The following is a 16,216-nucleotide window of genomic DNA, read 5'->3' on the forward strand; positions in this document are numbered from 1 at the left end:
ACAAATAATTAGTTTAAAAGATATGTGATCGTGTATATATATATATATATATATATATATATATATATATATATATATATATATATATATATATATATATATATATATATATATATATATATATATAAAGATATGATAAATATATAACATATACTTACAAATGGTTAACAAAATTCATTTGTTTGTAATGACCGTCCCACATTGTTTGATATATATATATATATATATATATATATATATATATATATATATATATATATATATATATATATATATATATATATATATATATATAACGTTGAAGACTTGGCTCATCTATAAAGAGGTTGAGGGTTCAAGTCTCATTGGAGACAAAAGTGGAATTAGGAGTAATTTAGGAATAGAATAGATTTGTCGTTCCAAAAAAAAGTTATAAAGATGATGTACATCCCACAACGTTTGGTGTTAAAAAAAATGATCGTTTCTTTACTCTATAAAATAAAAGAAGCTTAATTCTTTCCCATATGTTTCACAATTGTCCTTCTATCAACGACCTCTCGCTTACAATAACAATTCAAATAATAAGGATTGAACGAAAATTAAGTTATTGCTACAACTTATTTTTTGCCGTGTTTCAAGAAAAAAAACCCAAATCGCAAACATGAAATAAAAACACACAAAATATGAGAAAACCAATAAGTAGATGTGCTAGAAATTGAACAACAAACATGCATACATCGTGATTCCAAACCATCATTGTCATGTTTCAATAAGAATGTATTTTAGACAAATCAAAACTGCAAAGAAAAGAAGAAATACATGTCATGCCAAAAAAGAGCTAAAAACACCAATTATTAACTAAAATTTTAAAACTAATTTCACAAGTTGATATTATGATTCTCATATTATACATCGTCATTCCAGACCATTATATGAACCACGATGTCATAATAGATATAATGAAGACTACCTGTCACCACTATTACCTCTAACACTTCTACATGGAACTTCAATTTCTATTTAATTTTTTTATTATTATATCACTAAGGTACAAACATCACTCAACAACGGCAAAAAAAAAGTCTCATCTTTGTCAAAAAAAAAAAAAGAGAGAGAGAGAGAGAGAGAGAGTGAGAGAGAGAACAATAGAAAACATATATAAGATTTGCAAAAATTCAAATCAACTTTTGGTCACTCTAAGCCACCTTTATGAATTTAAACACATATAGAATTAATTAAAATAAAAAAAGACATTACACTCGCGAAGGATAGATCAAAAGGTTGTTCTATCCATAAGAAAACTCTCAAGATATGTTTATTTTATACCTGATGGGTCTCAAAACGCGACATGAATTTCTTTCAAACCAAAAAATAAAATTGGATATATTGATAAACTCGTGTATTTTTTTTAATTAAACAAAAAGATGCTAAAAAACGAAAGAACAAAAAATGTAACAATCAGATAAAATTTTACCTACTTATGTTGTAATTGGATACATGAAGTAAATTTAACATCAGATTAAGCCAAAACATGTGCATTATAATTAAACATTTTTTGAAGGCATATAAGAATAAATTTATCAAAATTGTAAAATCTGACATGATCGAGACATGTTTAATCTTAAAATCTGACATTCTTTTAGATAAACTTATTTCTTTTTTTAATCTATAATACTAATTTCTTTCTCTACAACGGATTTATACAAATATCATAAATAGAGCATATAAAAAATAATTAGTCGTCCCAAAATGAGCAACTATCATTTGTGGCTGCCAGGATGTGAAATACCTTTAATAAAATTGTATCCAGTTTCGAGTTTGATAACTTGCAGCTCTACACCTCGTATATCTTTGACACACCAAATAAGCAGTTATACTATAAAAATGTTTACTGAAAAAATGGATCTAAAATAAGATGGTGTTATACCCATATAAAATTGACTAAGGAGAACACCCACCTCTGCAGTGGCATGGAATCATAATGCAAAAATATAGTATTTAATAAAAGTAAAAATGAATATTAAAATAAAAAGAATGACCTAAAAATATTCTTGAACCACTGTCATTTCCATTAACATCCTTTACATTTGTTTTTTCTACATCCCTAAAAAATAAGATAAAACCCCCAATTATAAAACTATTTTGAAGGAAAAAAAAATCCAAGATTAACATTAAACCTTTGTATCAAATTTGTGATGTGTGAGTGGGTTTGTGATAACAAAATGGTAAAAGAGGGATATACCTTGGTGGTGGGCAAGAGATTTCGGGAGAATGGAAGAAGAAGAAAGCAGAAGTGTACGTCTTTATTATTTGTGCCCATTCTAATGACAGCTAAAATTCTAATAAAGCACACAACAGAAAAAAGAAACGTGAAATCGATTAAAGGAGAGATAGGATATAATTTAATGTTTTACTCACCAAGTTCACCACGGAATCGATATGTGACTCAATTTATCTTTGTAGACGAAGGAGAAGCAGATATGAGTCGCTTCAGATCTATTACATTAAATGCGGTGGTTATGGAGGGAGGCGAGTTGAAGGCTACAATCGGTGGTGAATATGTGTTCGTATTCGATAAAGAGACTTTAGAATTTTAGGGTTTTAAATGATTGAAAACGTTGATGTGTTTATATAGCTAGCCCAATTTAATTGGCTGAAAGTGAGGAATGTTGTCTCATATTTGACCGATTCAATTTAAAGATGAGTGCAAAGACCTATTCAAAACCTGATTAACTGATAACATGCTAACCGGATAACATTTAGTATTTTTCAATGCATAAAATGGTTGTATGTGTGGCAATAAGTTTTGTACCTCTTACAATTCAACATTTAAGGCTAAATGCTTATTATGATATATATATATATATATATATATATATATATATATATATATATATATATATATATATATATATATATATATATATATATATCAATTTTATTTGAAAACGCAACTATAATACAATATTCATTTGGTGAACAAAGTCAACCAATAATCGTACTAGACAAAAAATTGTAATAAATAAAAAATTAGATGAACGGAATGTCCAGTCGACAAAATAGAGCTCTTGGTTGAGACAATAATCTCAAAAACATAACATCTAATAATTAGTGGTGCGCATATATATATATATATATATATATATATATATATATATATATATATATATATATATATATATATATATATATATATATATATATAATATATATATATATATATAGTGGTTCATGTGAGACAGCCTAATTTTGTGAGACCGTGAGACGCATTTTTTTATTATTTTTTATTATTTTTTATTTTTTTTTAGTTAATTCAAGTTCCGAAAATAATATTTAAAAAAAGAATTTTTGGATTTTTCCATTTATTTTGCATTTTAAAATTATTTTTTAAAATATGTACATTGTAATATTCTATTAGAATATTTCACGTATTTTCAAAAAAAAAATAGATTTTTTTTTAATTTTTTTTTATTAATTTTTATTTTTCTTAGTTAATTCAAGTTCCAAAAATAATATTTAAAAAAAGAATTTTTAGATTTTTCCATTTATTTTGCATTTTAAAATTATTTTTTAGAATATATCAGTATAATATTCTATTAGAATATTTCACGTATTTTTAAAAAAAAAACGGATTTTTTTTTAATTTTTTATATTTTTTTTAGTTAATTCAAGTTCCGAAAATAATATTTTAAAAAATATCTTTATTTATTAGGGTAGATATATAATAGTTGTAAGACTCGTATATTATATGAGTTTAGTAATAGTTGTGTCACCTCAACTTTATATTGTACAAGAATCCATCCACACTTTGAACTACATGGTGATAATCGATGATACATGAGAAATTATTTCATATTAGTAAAACATGTTTTTTTTTTTTTGACATTTTTATTATGAAAACTTAAATTTAAAAGTGGTTAAGGACGTGAAAAAAAAAGAGAAACGGTTGTTAAAACCACTTTTAAATCTATATTATCATAATACCCTCCAATGTAAAATTATTATCCCTAATTTTTGATAATAAATTTAATTTATAAAGTACATGTATTCATTTTATAAGATAAAATTTGTTTTTCGTATTTTTACAGTATATATATATATATATATATATATATATATATATATATATATATATATATATATATAGAGAGAGAGAGAGAGAGAGAGAGAGAGAGAGAGAGAGAGAGATTTGCATTAGAGACCAAAAAAGAAAAACAACATTCTTTTTATACCATATCCTAAAATATTAAATATAATTTGAGGATGGAAATTATAATTTATTCAAAAGCATATAACAATCATAGTTCAATATGAGTTTATAAATTTAAGTTCAAGTAAATTGTCATGCTGTATAAGTCATATATATATATATATATATATATATATATATATATATATATATATATATATATATATATATATATATATATATATATATATATATATATATATATATATATATATATATTGGTCCATAATGTTCATGGCAGAACAAATGAAATTGACCTAATAATACAATAATCTTCTGATATTATCCTAAAATTTATGTTCCTTTTGCTCAAAATATATTGATAATTTTGGGACAAAGACATAAAAATATATACTTTTTTAATGGTGATTTATAATCTCGTATAATAGTAATTATTATTTTACACTACATACATGACTTGTTGTGTACATGACCCTGTTGTATCAAATACTTTAATTAAATGACTTGGTGTTTATTTTATTTGGTTTATTTTTAGAAACTCTAAAGTTTATACTAAATGGGTTCATTGGTTATCAAACTCTTTTCTAGTTATTGCTTTGTAATTTTCTAGTTGTTTGCTAGCTTCTTTTATAAAATCTAGCTATTAAAAAAATTAATTGGTGTTTGAACTAAATTAGTCTAACTTGTGTTTCAAAAGGTATGAATTAAGTGATTCTCACAACCGAAATGCATATGTTAGAACATAGAAATCAATAATTTAATACGTAATCTAAGTTATGTTTCACAACATGTGAATTGAGTGGTTCCCACACTAAATAACATGTCTTAAAACATAATCAAAATAATTAAACTCTAATTTTATACAATAACTACTAATAAACACTTCAATTAATCTAAGTTTTGAAATAAAAATTAAATAATTACCATTAAATCATATGTAATGAATGTTATTGTGCTTTTTGGATCTCTTTATATATCATCTATGTTAAAAGACTAACATATAGAATCCCATCACCTAAGAAAAACAATGAAATTTGCCAAACCAAGAAGGGAGACAATGAGAATGGTTTTTATTTGCTTATCTCTTTGTCTTTTTATTTCGTTGGTGTTTGGGGAAGGTCCACCATCGGCCTATGATGCTATAAAGAAATACAACCTCCCTATTGGTCTTCTTCCAGAAGGTGTTGTTGGTTATAATTTGGATCCTAAAAGTGGTGAGTTTTCAGTTGATTTAAGTAGCAGTTGTGTTGTACGTGCAGGAAAATATAAACTCAGATATAGTTCTACAATCACAGGGATGATTTCTAAAAACAAAATAGAAAAATTAAGTGGTGTGAAGGCTAAAATAGCATTCTTTTGGATTGATATTGAGAGTGTGAATAGGAACGGTGACCAAATCGAGTTTCAGATTAGTAACTTTGCAACTAAAGACTTTCCGATTACTATTTTTAACAAGTGTCCTGAATGTTACTAAATATTATAATGATGTAACAATGGATCTAATTGAACCAAAATGAATTGATGTAATATGATGAACTTGTTATTATCAAAATACAACATATTATTTTATTATCTTAAACGCTTCATTAGATTTCGTTGTAAGTTTGTAAGTTGTGGTTATTATTAATTTGCATCAGTACTTTTTTTTATTCATTTTACATTCTTGAGCCAACATAGGAACATTGATCCACTAATTGAGTAATTTATTTGTGCCATAAATTTTTTATTTTAGCTTTTGTAACGAGAGCTAGTGAATCGTTCATATACATTATCAAAATGCGACATTACCTGCTATTTACATGATATGACTTCTTTATCTCGCTCTTCACATACACATTGATAGGAAAAATTGTTAGACATGAAAGGAATGATAGAGAGTTCAATGGTTTATTCTCAAAACAATTTATATATTAAAAACATGACGATGAATGTCATTTTATGCATCTGTTAGGGTAATTTTTATTATCATCTAGCATCATATTTTGTACATTAGCATGTCATTTATTTAAATAATGTTCATCTCATGTATTTTATCAGAATTCTTGTACTGCTAGCATTTTTGTGTCAATTTGAGATAGTTCGAATGGATCAATGTTTTAGGAGCAATTGGATGCACGTTTGGAGCTTAAATGAAGTTGGAATTGAAGAATGATGCTAAGGAATAACAAGGAGTGCTTAAACCGAAGAATTGCTTCCAAAGCGAGCCAAAAATTCCTATATGCGATCGCATATATATATATATATATATATATATATATATATATATATATATATATATATATATATATATATATATATATATATATATATATATATATATATATATAGGATCAAATGAGAACACTAAAAAGGTTGAGAACGCGAGAACAAAGTATATTTATTTGTGATTCCATGTATTCATTTGTAGAGAAATGATAAATTTTTATGCCTTTAATCTCTATTATAATAAAAGAATAGTTTTAATATCCTTTTGACACGTGTCATCATATTATACCTCCTAATTAATACACATTTTATTCTTTTTTTGTCATGTGTCACCCTATTAAAACTCTTAATTAATACATGCCACTTGTCAACCTATTAATTCTCTATTTCTAATTTTAAAATTTTCACTTTAATTACAATAAATTAATAACAATGCAATAAAAATTAAAATAAAATCAATAGAAATTATAAGGTGATATAATATTTATTTAAATTAACGATTATAACTGATAAATAATTTTGTGTTCTAACTATTAAAGTTTAATTAATTTTGTAGTCGTGGTTTCACGGGTTATAAACTAGTTTCAATTGAAGAGATAAAACATATTCATGTTGATTGTGCGTAAAAAATTATCATTTATCCACAAATAAATACATGTAATCATAAATAAATATACTTGTTCTCGCGTTCTCTTTTGATCCTTTTTCTATATATATATATATATATATATATATATATATATATAACCTACGATCGCAGGTGTGGTCGCATGTTTGTTCACAGAACAGTTTTGAGGATTTTTCGTGTTGATAATTTAGATGGAAGGGAAAAATGAACATGCGATCGCAGCTTTGGGCCGCAACTCAAGAAATTTCAAATTTGGCTTCGGCCTTCATTCAGACACAATTCTGGAGAATTTTAAAGTACATGCGATCGCAGATAGCATACATGTGATCACATGTTGTCCAAAAAAAGCCCAGATAAGCGATGTTCGTCATTAAATCGGCCTACTATGTGTTTTTAAGAAAACCTACGATCGCATCTTATCAATTTCTTTCTCCAGAAGTTTCTGTTTCGCCTGTAAATACAACCCTCATTATCAGATGCGAGAGGGAGACGATTCCAGACGATGAAAGCCACTTCTGAAGGCGATTTATGATACCTTTCAGCAATTTCTGAAAACCTGAAGGTTGTGAATCATCTCATTCGTCTAGTTTAGAAGATTGTTTTACAGCCTTCAGTTTTGAGCTTAATGAACGTTTAATTTTTCAAAAAGTCAAAAACTTTGTAGGAGATCCTACTACTTTTCAAGAAAAAACTTCAAAAAATTTAATGAATTTACGTTGCAGAAAACTTACTAATTTTAGATAGTATAGAGATAATTATATTGTTAAAGTTTTTTCGATACCCGATTGTAAAGAGTCTTATTGGAAATAACGTTTTATTGTTGGTCTTCCAAAACTCTTTGCAGAAAGAGTTAGACAAAAATTAAGAGAGAATTTTAATAATACCATTCCTTATCAAAATTTAACTTCTAGATATTTAATAAACTACATTGATAAAGAGGGATTAGTGGTTTGTGCTGATCTTAGGTTTAAAGAATAGCTCAAAAAAGATAGAATTAACAGTAAAAATGAATTTGGAAATTTTTGCAAACAATATGGTTATCAACCCTTGAATGATCCGTCTACTTCAAAATCTAAAGTATATAAGGAAAAACCTTCAAAATATTTCAAGAAAAAGAAATACAATATTCCAGAAAATTATAGAAAAGGCAAGGATTACGCTTCAAAATCTAAAAAACCTTATAAACCAATTTATAAAAAATCTAAAAGAAAATCAAAAGATATTATTATTTGTCATAAATGTGGGCATAATGGTCATACAACTAATAATTGTTATGCTAATACAAAAGTAAATGAGTTAAATGTTTCTGAAGATTTGAAAGAACAAATAAGAAAAAATATTTTAAATACTGATTTAGATACCGATGAAAGTATTTATGATTTTCAAACAAATGATTTAAATATTCTCGAACATACTACTTCGAGTTCAGAAGAGTCTGATACATGCAAATGTATTGGTAAATGTCATTGTAATAATTTAATCAATGTTATTTTCAGTAGTTCTATTAATGTTCTTTCACAAGATGATAAAGATCTTCTAAACTCTCTAGATTTTATAAAAGATAAAAATACTCAACAATTACTAATAAATCAGATGCTTAATAAAAATAACAACATAACTCCTGCTAATAATGAAAATTTTAATTTAAAAAATATATATGAAAGATTTACTGAAGCAAAACCAATTTCTATACAAGAACTTCAAGAAAAATTAAAAATAGTAAAACAAGAAATAAAAGAAATAAAAAATAAACTTTTTGTTTTAGAAAAAGAAAAACATTCTATTTTTAGAAACAAAAATATAGAAATTAATAATGAAGAAGAAAATAAAATTGAAAAGGTAACTATTGGTAAAATTATAAATAATCAAATTTCTCAAAAATGAAACACTCATATTACTTTAGTCAAAAATAATTTTAAAATCAACCTAACTGCCTTGATAGACAGTGCTGCTGATATGAAATGTATTCAAGAAAGAATTTTTCCTACACAGTTCTATGAAAAAACTGCATGCGGACTTACTGTGTTGGATGTACAAAATTAATTGTAAATTATAAAGTTTCTGATGTTCATATTTGTAATGATCAATATTACTGTTATAAAACTCACCTAATTTTGGTAAAAGATCTTTCTTCTCCTTTAATTTTAGGAACACCTTTTATAACAAAACTATATCCTTTTATGGTTCATGATGATGGTATAAGAACCAATGTTTTTGGAAAAGAATTCATATTTAAATTTTATGAACCCCCTCTATATTCAACTATTAATGTCCTTAATTATAAAACACAACAAGCCAAATATCTTATTAATGACATAAATGATGTTCGAATAATTAATTAATTAAATGATAATAATATTCAAAATAAAATAACAACTCTAAAATTGAAATTCGAGAAAAATGTTTGTTCTAATATTCCTAATGCCTTTTGGAATAGAAAGCAACATATCGTAAAATTACCATATACAAAAAAAATTAATGAAAAAGATATTCCTTCAAAATCAGAGTCATTCACATGAATAATGAACTAGAAATTCATTATAAAAATCAAATTCAAGATTTATTAGATAAAAAACTCATAAGACTTTCTAAATCATCATGGTCTTGTTCAACACTTTATGTTATGAATGTCGCAGAATTAGAAAGAGTATCACCAATATTAGTTACTAATTATAAACCTTTAAACAAAATTTTAGAATGGATTCTTTATCCTATTCCTAATAAATGAAATTTGCTAAAAAGACTTTATGATTCAAAAATATTTTTCAAAATTTGATATGAAATATGGATTTTGTCAAATACAACTTCATGAGGAAGATAAATACAAAACTAGTTTTAATGCTCCTTTCAGACATTTTGAATAGAATGTAATGCCTTTTGGATTAAAAAATGTCCCTTCTGAATTCGAGAATATTATGAATCATAACTCCTATAAGTAGTTTTGCTATTGCTTATATTGACGATGCTCTAATTTTTTCAAAATCCATTGATCAACATTTCAAACATTTAAATCAATTTCATGATTTAATTTAATAAAATGTTTTAGCTGTCTCTGTAGCAAAAATGCATTTATTTAAAGATGAAATTCGTTTTTTAGGACATGATATTGTCAAAAAAACTATTAGACCTATTATAAGAAACTTGCAATTTTCTACTAAATTTTATGATGAAATTAAAGATAAAAAACAACTTCAGAGATTTTTAGGATGCTTAAATTATATCCATGATTTTTTCAAAGATTTAGGGATTATATGTAAACCGCTTTATAATAGATTAAAAGATAATCCTGAACCATGGACTAAAAAACATACATATATAATTAAATATATAAAACAAAAGGTTCCTACTTTGCCATGTTTAAATCTACCTCATCCCAATGTCAATATCATAGTTGAAAACCGATGCTAGTGATATTGGATTCAGAGGAATTTTAAAACAAAAGTTTGTTAACTCAAAAGAGGAACAGTTGGTTTGATATTACTTTGGGGCATGGAATGATACACAAAAAAAATTATTCAATTGTCAAAAAAGAAATTTTAAGCATTGTTTTATGTATCAAAAAAAATTGAAGATGATTTATTTATGAAAAGTTTTTTATTAAGAATAGATTGACAATCTGCAAAATAATTTTAGAAAAGGATGTTAAAAATATTATTTCCAAACAAATTTTTGCTCGATGGCAAGCCCTCTTAGGTAACTTTGATTTCGAAATAGAATTCATAAAAGGAGAAAATAATTTGCTTCCTGACTTTCTTTCTCGGGAATTTTTGTAGGGAAAATGAGTTCGTCCTCCTCTTCCAAAAATGATGACAAGAAGCCCGTCTCTCAGAAGCTTGTTCCATTTCCTACTCAAAATAGTTTTTCTCCTTTAACTCCTATTTCTAAGAATTCACAACTCTATTCTAATTTCCTTTAGTCAAAACTCGTTACTCCAACCAACATGGTAAGCCCTTTTGCAAAACCTACCAACCCCCAAACTAAAAAATCTATTACTCCTAGCCTTTCTACTAAAACTCTGTATGTTCTTAATCCAAATTTCTCAAGAGTCCAAATTCTTTAAGACTTTCAAATCCATAAGTTACATCAAAGTTTTCATATTCTCACAAATTACCTTTTTGGTCAAGGGAAAACTTTTTATGTTGATTCATATAAAACTCGAGAATATTACCAAGTTATATTGCAAGAATCGGGTTCAGTCAATTTTGTTCATCGTTTTTATTCAAAAGAAGGAAACATTGATTTTAGCAAAGCTCATATTATCAAGATAATTTCTCTAGAAAATTGGGTTCCAAATCTTCACTCTGAAAAACCTCTTATAAGTTATCCTGCTTATCCCCGATTTTCCTATTATGATCATCAAGATGCGTGGACTAAGGCATTCTTTATTCGGAATTATTCACATTAATGGTTTATCTTCTTTTGATTTGAACTTCAAATGTGAATATCCAAGATGGTTTATCTATTCGTATAAATATATGAGAATTCTTCCAAATTGTTTACCGAAAGAAATTTGTGCTGGATATCTCAAATTTAAGGAATTATTTATTCAACAAATTCCAGAATTTGAATATATGTTACAATTCACCATGTTATTCAAAGTTCCATGGATCATGTCCTGGACTTTTCATTATCAAGAAACAAAAGATTCCTCTCCTCCATTGCTTAATTGCCAATTTCGCTCAAAATGGTGGGACAAAATGAAGATTTCTCAAGCTAACGAACAAGCAGTAATTAAACGTTACCAATGAATATATATATTCAAAAACCAGAAGTTGAAGCCACATTTATCAATAGTCTTCCTCAAACTGATATCGATTTAATTGCTAGAATTAAAGAAGCTGCTAGTTCTTCCCCTGAAGAACTTCAAAAGTTACTTCAAGAAATTCGCCAAACTCCATCTTCTGACGATTATCCAAAATCTATAAATAATGATTTATTTCAAGACGCTTAAGACCCTTTTGATGATCCTTATGAAGAATAAGCAATTATTATCATTGAATTTGGTGTAATACCTTCAATGGAGGGTATTTCGTTTCTTCTATTATCAAAATTATGATTTTCAAATACGGGTGTATGTATATATTATGTGAGTATACCGGTGTATGTATTTATGTATAAATCAATATTATCAAATTTATTATCAAATTTATCATCAATGATGATATGAAGACAAAAGACTTTAGAAGATGCTCTATGATGATATACTTTATCAAAAAAAGATGGTTATTGATTACAAACAACAATTTCTTCAAAAGATGAATGACAACCACTTTCAAGGACAACCATTTACAAGTAATTATTTCTATTGGTTGGCCACTTGATCATACGTCAAATATCACTAGAAGATTTGAAGACTTCAAGATGATTATAAATAGAAACTATGTTTTAGTAGAGAAACACAAGAAAAATATTCATTCTCTAAAAAATCTCCAAGAGTTTCTCTATCTACTAGTAGATGTTCCAAGTCTCTAGATTTTCAAATAATTATTTCTCCAGATGTATGTACTGATTGTAATTCAAACTTAATTCAAAAAGGTATTATCTAGTAGTATTTATTCAATTGTTGTTACTTTTATTTCTCCATGATAATTTCATTTCAAATTATTCTAACTATTAATTCTAAAAGGTTTGAAATTTTTGTTAAAATATTGTTCGTTTTTAATAATCATGTCTAACAAAATCTTGATGAACTGTATCCCTAATAGAGATATTCTTTTAAGAATACAGAGAATTCAAGAATCTATAAATAATTCTGAGCAAAATCTTAAGAATTCTTACAAACCTACTAATCAAGGTATAATTTTAAATAATAATCATATTCACGATGCTAGATGGCTCATAAGAGCTAGTATTAAAAATCATTACAAACAAATACATTATCTAAAAACAAAAATATTTGTTTTATAAAAATATTATTTAAAGTCATTATATTATTTTGATTTTTATGAAAGTTGTATGACACTCTACAATATATATATATATATATATATATATATATATATATATATATATATATATTGGTAAAGTGAATATACCTAACAACCTTATATAAGCTTAGGTACCTAACCACATCATACTACGTAATTTTGTATCATATTTGCATTGTAATCACCCAAAGTTCTTAAAATTCAACCTCATAACTTGATTGCTTCCAAAATCTTTGGACTTTCACCATTATCTTCCTTCAAATGACGTCTTTCTATTGGAGACCCCCTAATGGGCTTCATATACTACCGTTACAAATCAAATGGTGTAGGAGGAATATAATGGTGAATGTATGAAAGTCTTGGAAGTAAATCAAGTTATGGGTTGAAGTTTAAGAACCTTAAACGATTGCAATGGAAATATAATGCAAAACAATGTAGTATAATGTGGTTAGGTACCTAAGCTTATATAAGGTTGTTAGGTATATTCACTTTACCCTATATATATATATATATATATATATATATATACCATGTCAAATGGTATAAGAGCCAAAAAAAAGTTTTGGGGGTGAATTCATTAAAATTTGTGAAATTTTTTCTTGAAAAGTAGTAGCATCTCCTACAAAGTTTTTTATTTTTATTTATATATATATATATATATATATATATATATATATATATATATATATATATATAATTTGTTAATTTTTTAATTCAACCATAATAATGTGTTTCATTCTCCCATTAAATACTAATGCTTACAAAAATCATCTAGAAAAGAAGGAACGACCTATCCGATCGTTTAGATCTGGTTGTGGCTCGTGGGCCATGCAAAACCCAACAGTTGAAGTAATGGGTCAAATTGGGTTTGGTTTTAATTTGGGCTGATTTTGTTCCGTCTACCCTTCCAATAGTCCAATACCATACTACCATATTGGTCTTTGTTTGCACCCTGCATTGTGAAAAACTGAAAACCTAAAAGTTTTTCCGTCTTTCGGCTTCCACCTAAGGACTCGCTTCTCATTCGGCTTCATCTTCAACCTGTTGATTTCTCGTGGTAAGTTTTTCTACCTTTTGAATCCTCAACCTGTTGTGTTTGTGTTGCCGTCTAATTATACTGAAAATTTTGAAACCCTAATGCCAAATTACAAGAACAAGAGAACCGATAAGCATACTTTTTTGCTTGACTAATGAAGTTGTTTATGCATAGTCTGCTTGGTTAGTGTACTGATCAGCTCATATCTCATTTATTAAGTTGGAGAACTGAAAAACGCCTAGAACTTATAGGTAGCTGTAAAAAAGGGTTTATGTTTAGAAGGGATTTAGGCAATTCCAATTCCAACTCCAATTTCAATCTTGTTTGTTATTCCTAAAGAAAGAGTCGAGTAAGAATTGATTTCTTACTTTCTATTAGCAGACAAAGTGAAAACTCGAGTGCAATTCCTATGTACGCATTTGGTTGTTGGATATTTTTGTGAAAAGCCTCCTCTTTTAGGTTTTAAATGAAACGCTTTTTTTTCTTTTATTCAACCATGTTTTTGGATCAAGTGATAGAAAGAAAACTTGAGCGCAAACTTTTTGATGTAACTAGACCAACATGTTGAATTTTGAGTTGGTTTCGATTCTGTGACAGATTTGGTTTTGATAATTTTTTTTTGTGGGTACATGGCTTTATCAGATAGCATATCAACCATCATGGCCGATGATGAAGCAAAGCCTCTCAATTATGTGTCAGAAATTGTATTAAAGAAGAGGAAAAGCAATGAAGACTGGGCAAATAGAAGGAAAGAGCAGTTGGAGCAAAGGGTGAAAAAGTCTAAAAGTGATAATTTTGTTATCAAGAAACCCGAACAGTTTATCAGAGAATTCCGTGATAAAGTAAACATTTTCAAATAATATTTTTCTTCTATTGTTTGTATGTTTAATGGACTAACACTCTGATAATTAACATTCACTTGATGCTTTTATCCAGGAGTCAGATCTCATAAAAATGAAATATCGAGGAAAGCGACCAATAAAATCATCAGCATTTCCTCAATCAAAACTCCTTTTTATAATACGTATACAGGGGTATGTGACCTTTTATATACTTTTTTTATTTCTTCAGTTTTATCATTCGTATTTTTTGCTTACATTTTGATTTTCAGTAAAAATGACATGCATCCACAGACAAGAAAACTGTTGTACTCTCTGAGATTAAGGAGAATGTTTACTGGTGTTTTTGTCAAGGCAAATGATAGAATCATGGAAATTTTACAGAAAATCGAGCCGTATGTCACTTATGGGTGAGTAGCACTGCAAGTCTATCAAAGAGGTTTTATGTCTTTTTGACTTGATGGGGCTGAATGAGTTAAGCACTTAATTTGGACAAACTGTTTTTAATTTTCATTTTGTTTATGCTTTTGAAAGGTACCCTAACCTGAAGAGTGTGAATGAGCTGATATACAAGAAGGGGTTGGCAAAAATCAACAAACAAGTATTTCCATTGACAGACAACAACATCATTGAGCAGGTATGCAGGATTTTTTTTTTTTTTTGGGGGGAAATGTTTAAGATGAATATTTGAGGTGAGTTAATGGTGGTTATGGCAGGCTATGAGTGAACATGGAATTATATGCATAGAAGACATAGTGAAGGAGATAGCAAATGTGGGTCCACATTTCAAGGAGGTGTGCAGTTTTTTGTGTCCTTTCAATTTGAATAAACCAGAGAAGGCGTTGCAGGGTAAGAAGAAGGCATACAAGGATGGTGGTGACTCTGGGAATCGTGAAGATCAAATCAATGAGTTGATTAGTAAGATGAATTAATTAATGATATAATATAATCTTTAAGTGAATGTTCAACTCTTTTCCTTCCAAATTTCAGGCTTCGATTTTTATTAATCCTTGTTTTATGGAATGTAGTTCTTATAGGTTATTTGTGAGCTCTTCGAGCTTGTAATACCAAACAAAATTTTGTTAACTTTTTGAGATATGTATGTCTTATTATTTTTGTGATGTTTATTTTAATAGACCGATTAGGTGTTGCAAATGTGTCGTCTTCGTTTCGGATTGAAACTTAAACATTTTGAAATATCTTATCTAAACCCGGTCCATTTAATTATCTTGTCAGGTTTTTGTTTAGGGTTTAGATCTTGTAAATATGTCGTATTATACTAAATTGAAACACTAAGTTGAAAAGGTAAGAATTGTGAGGTGGGAATGAAAAACGTGAAATAAGAAATCAAGTAGTTTTGGAGGTGAAAACATGAAATTCACAATTAATTTA

At 27.2% G+C, this 16,216-nt stretch overlaps 2 protein-coding genes across 2 annotated transcripts; both read left to right on the forward strand.

Annotated features, from left to right (window-relative positions):
• Positions 1-5,216: 5,216 nt before the first annotated feature.
• LOC145075279 (uncharacterized protein At5g01610-like) lies at positions 5,217-5,663 on the forward strand. Its single transcript, XM_079021576.1, has one exon. The coding sequence runs from the start codon at positions 5,217-5,219 to the stop codon at positions 5,661-5,663; it is 447 nt and encodes a 148-aa protein (XP_078877702.1).
• An 8,214-nt stretch (positions 5,664-13,877) lies between these two features.
• On the forward strand, positions 13,878-15,945 carry LOC145074670 (Ribosomal protein L30/L7 family protein). The gene is made up of 6 exons (XM_079021002.1): positions 13,878-14,006; positions 14,628-14,827; positions 14,922-15,019; positions 15,097-15,234; positions 15,359-15,461; positions 15,541-15,945. Exons 2-6 carry the CDS (start codon positions 14,645-14,647, stop codon positions 15,754-15,756), a joined length of 738 nt encoding a protein of 245 aa, XP_078877128.1. The 5' UTR covers positions 13,878-14,006; positions 14,628-14,644; the 3' UTR covers positions 15,757-15,945.
• The last annotated feature ends 271 nt before the right edge of the window (positions 15,946-16,216 follow it).

Source organism: Lactuca serriola, chromosome 9 (assembly GCF_051521515.1).
Source record: "Lactuca serriola cultivar US96UC23 chromosome 9, Lser_US96UC23_V15, whole genome shotgun sequence".
Taxonomy (NCBI): Eukaryota; Viridiplantae; Streptophyta; class Magnoliopsida; order Asterales; family Asteraceae; genus Lactuca; species Lactuca serriola.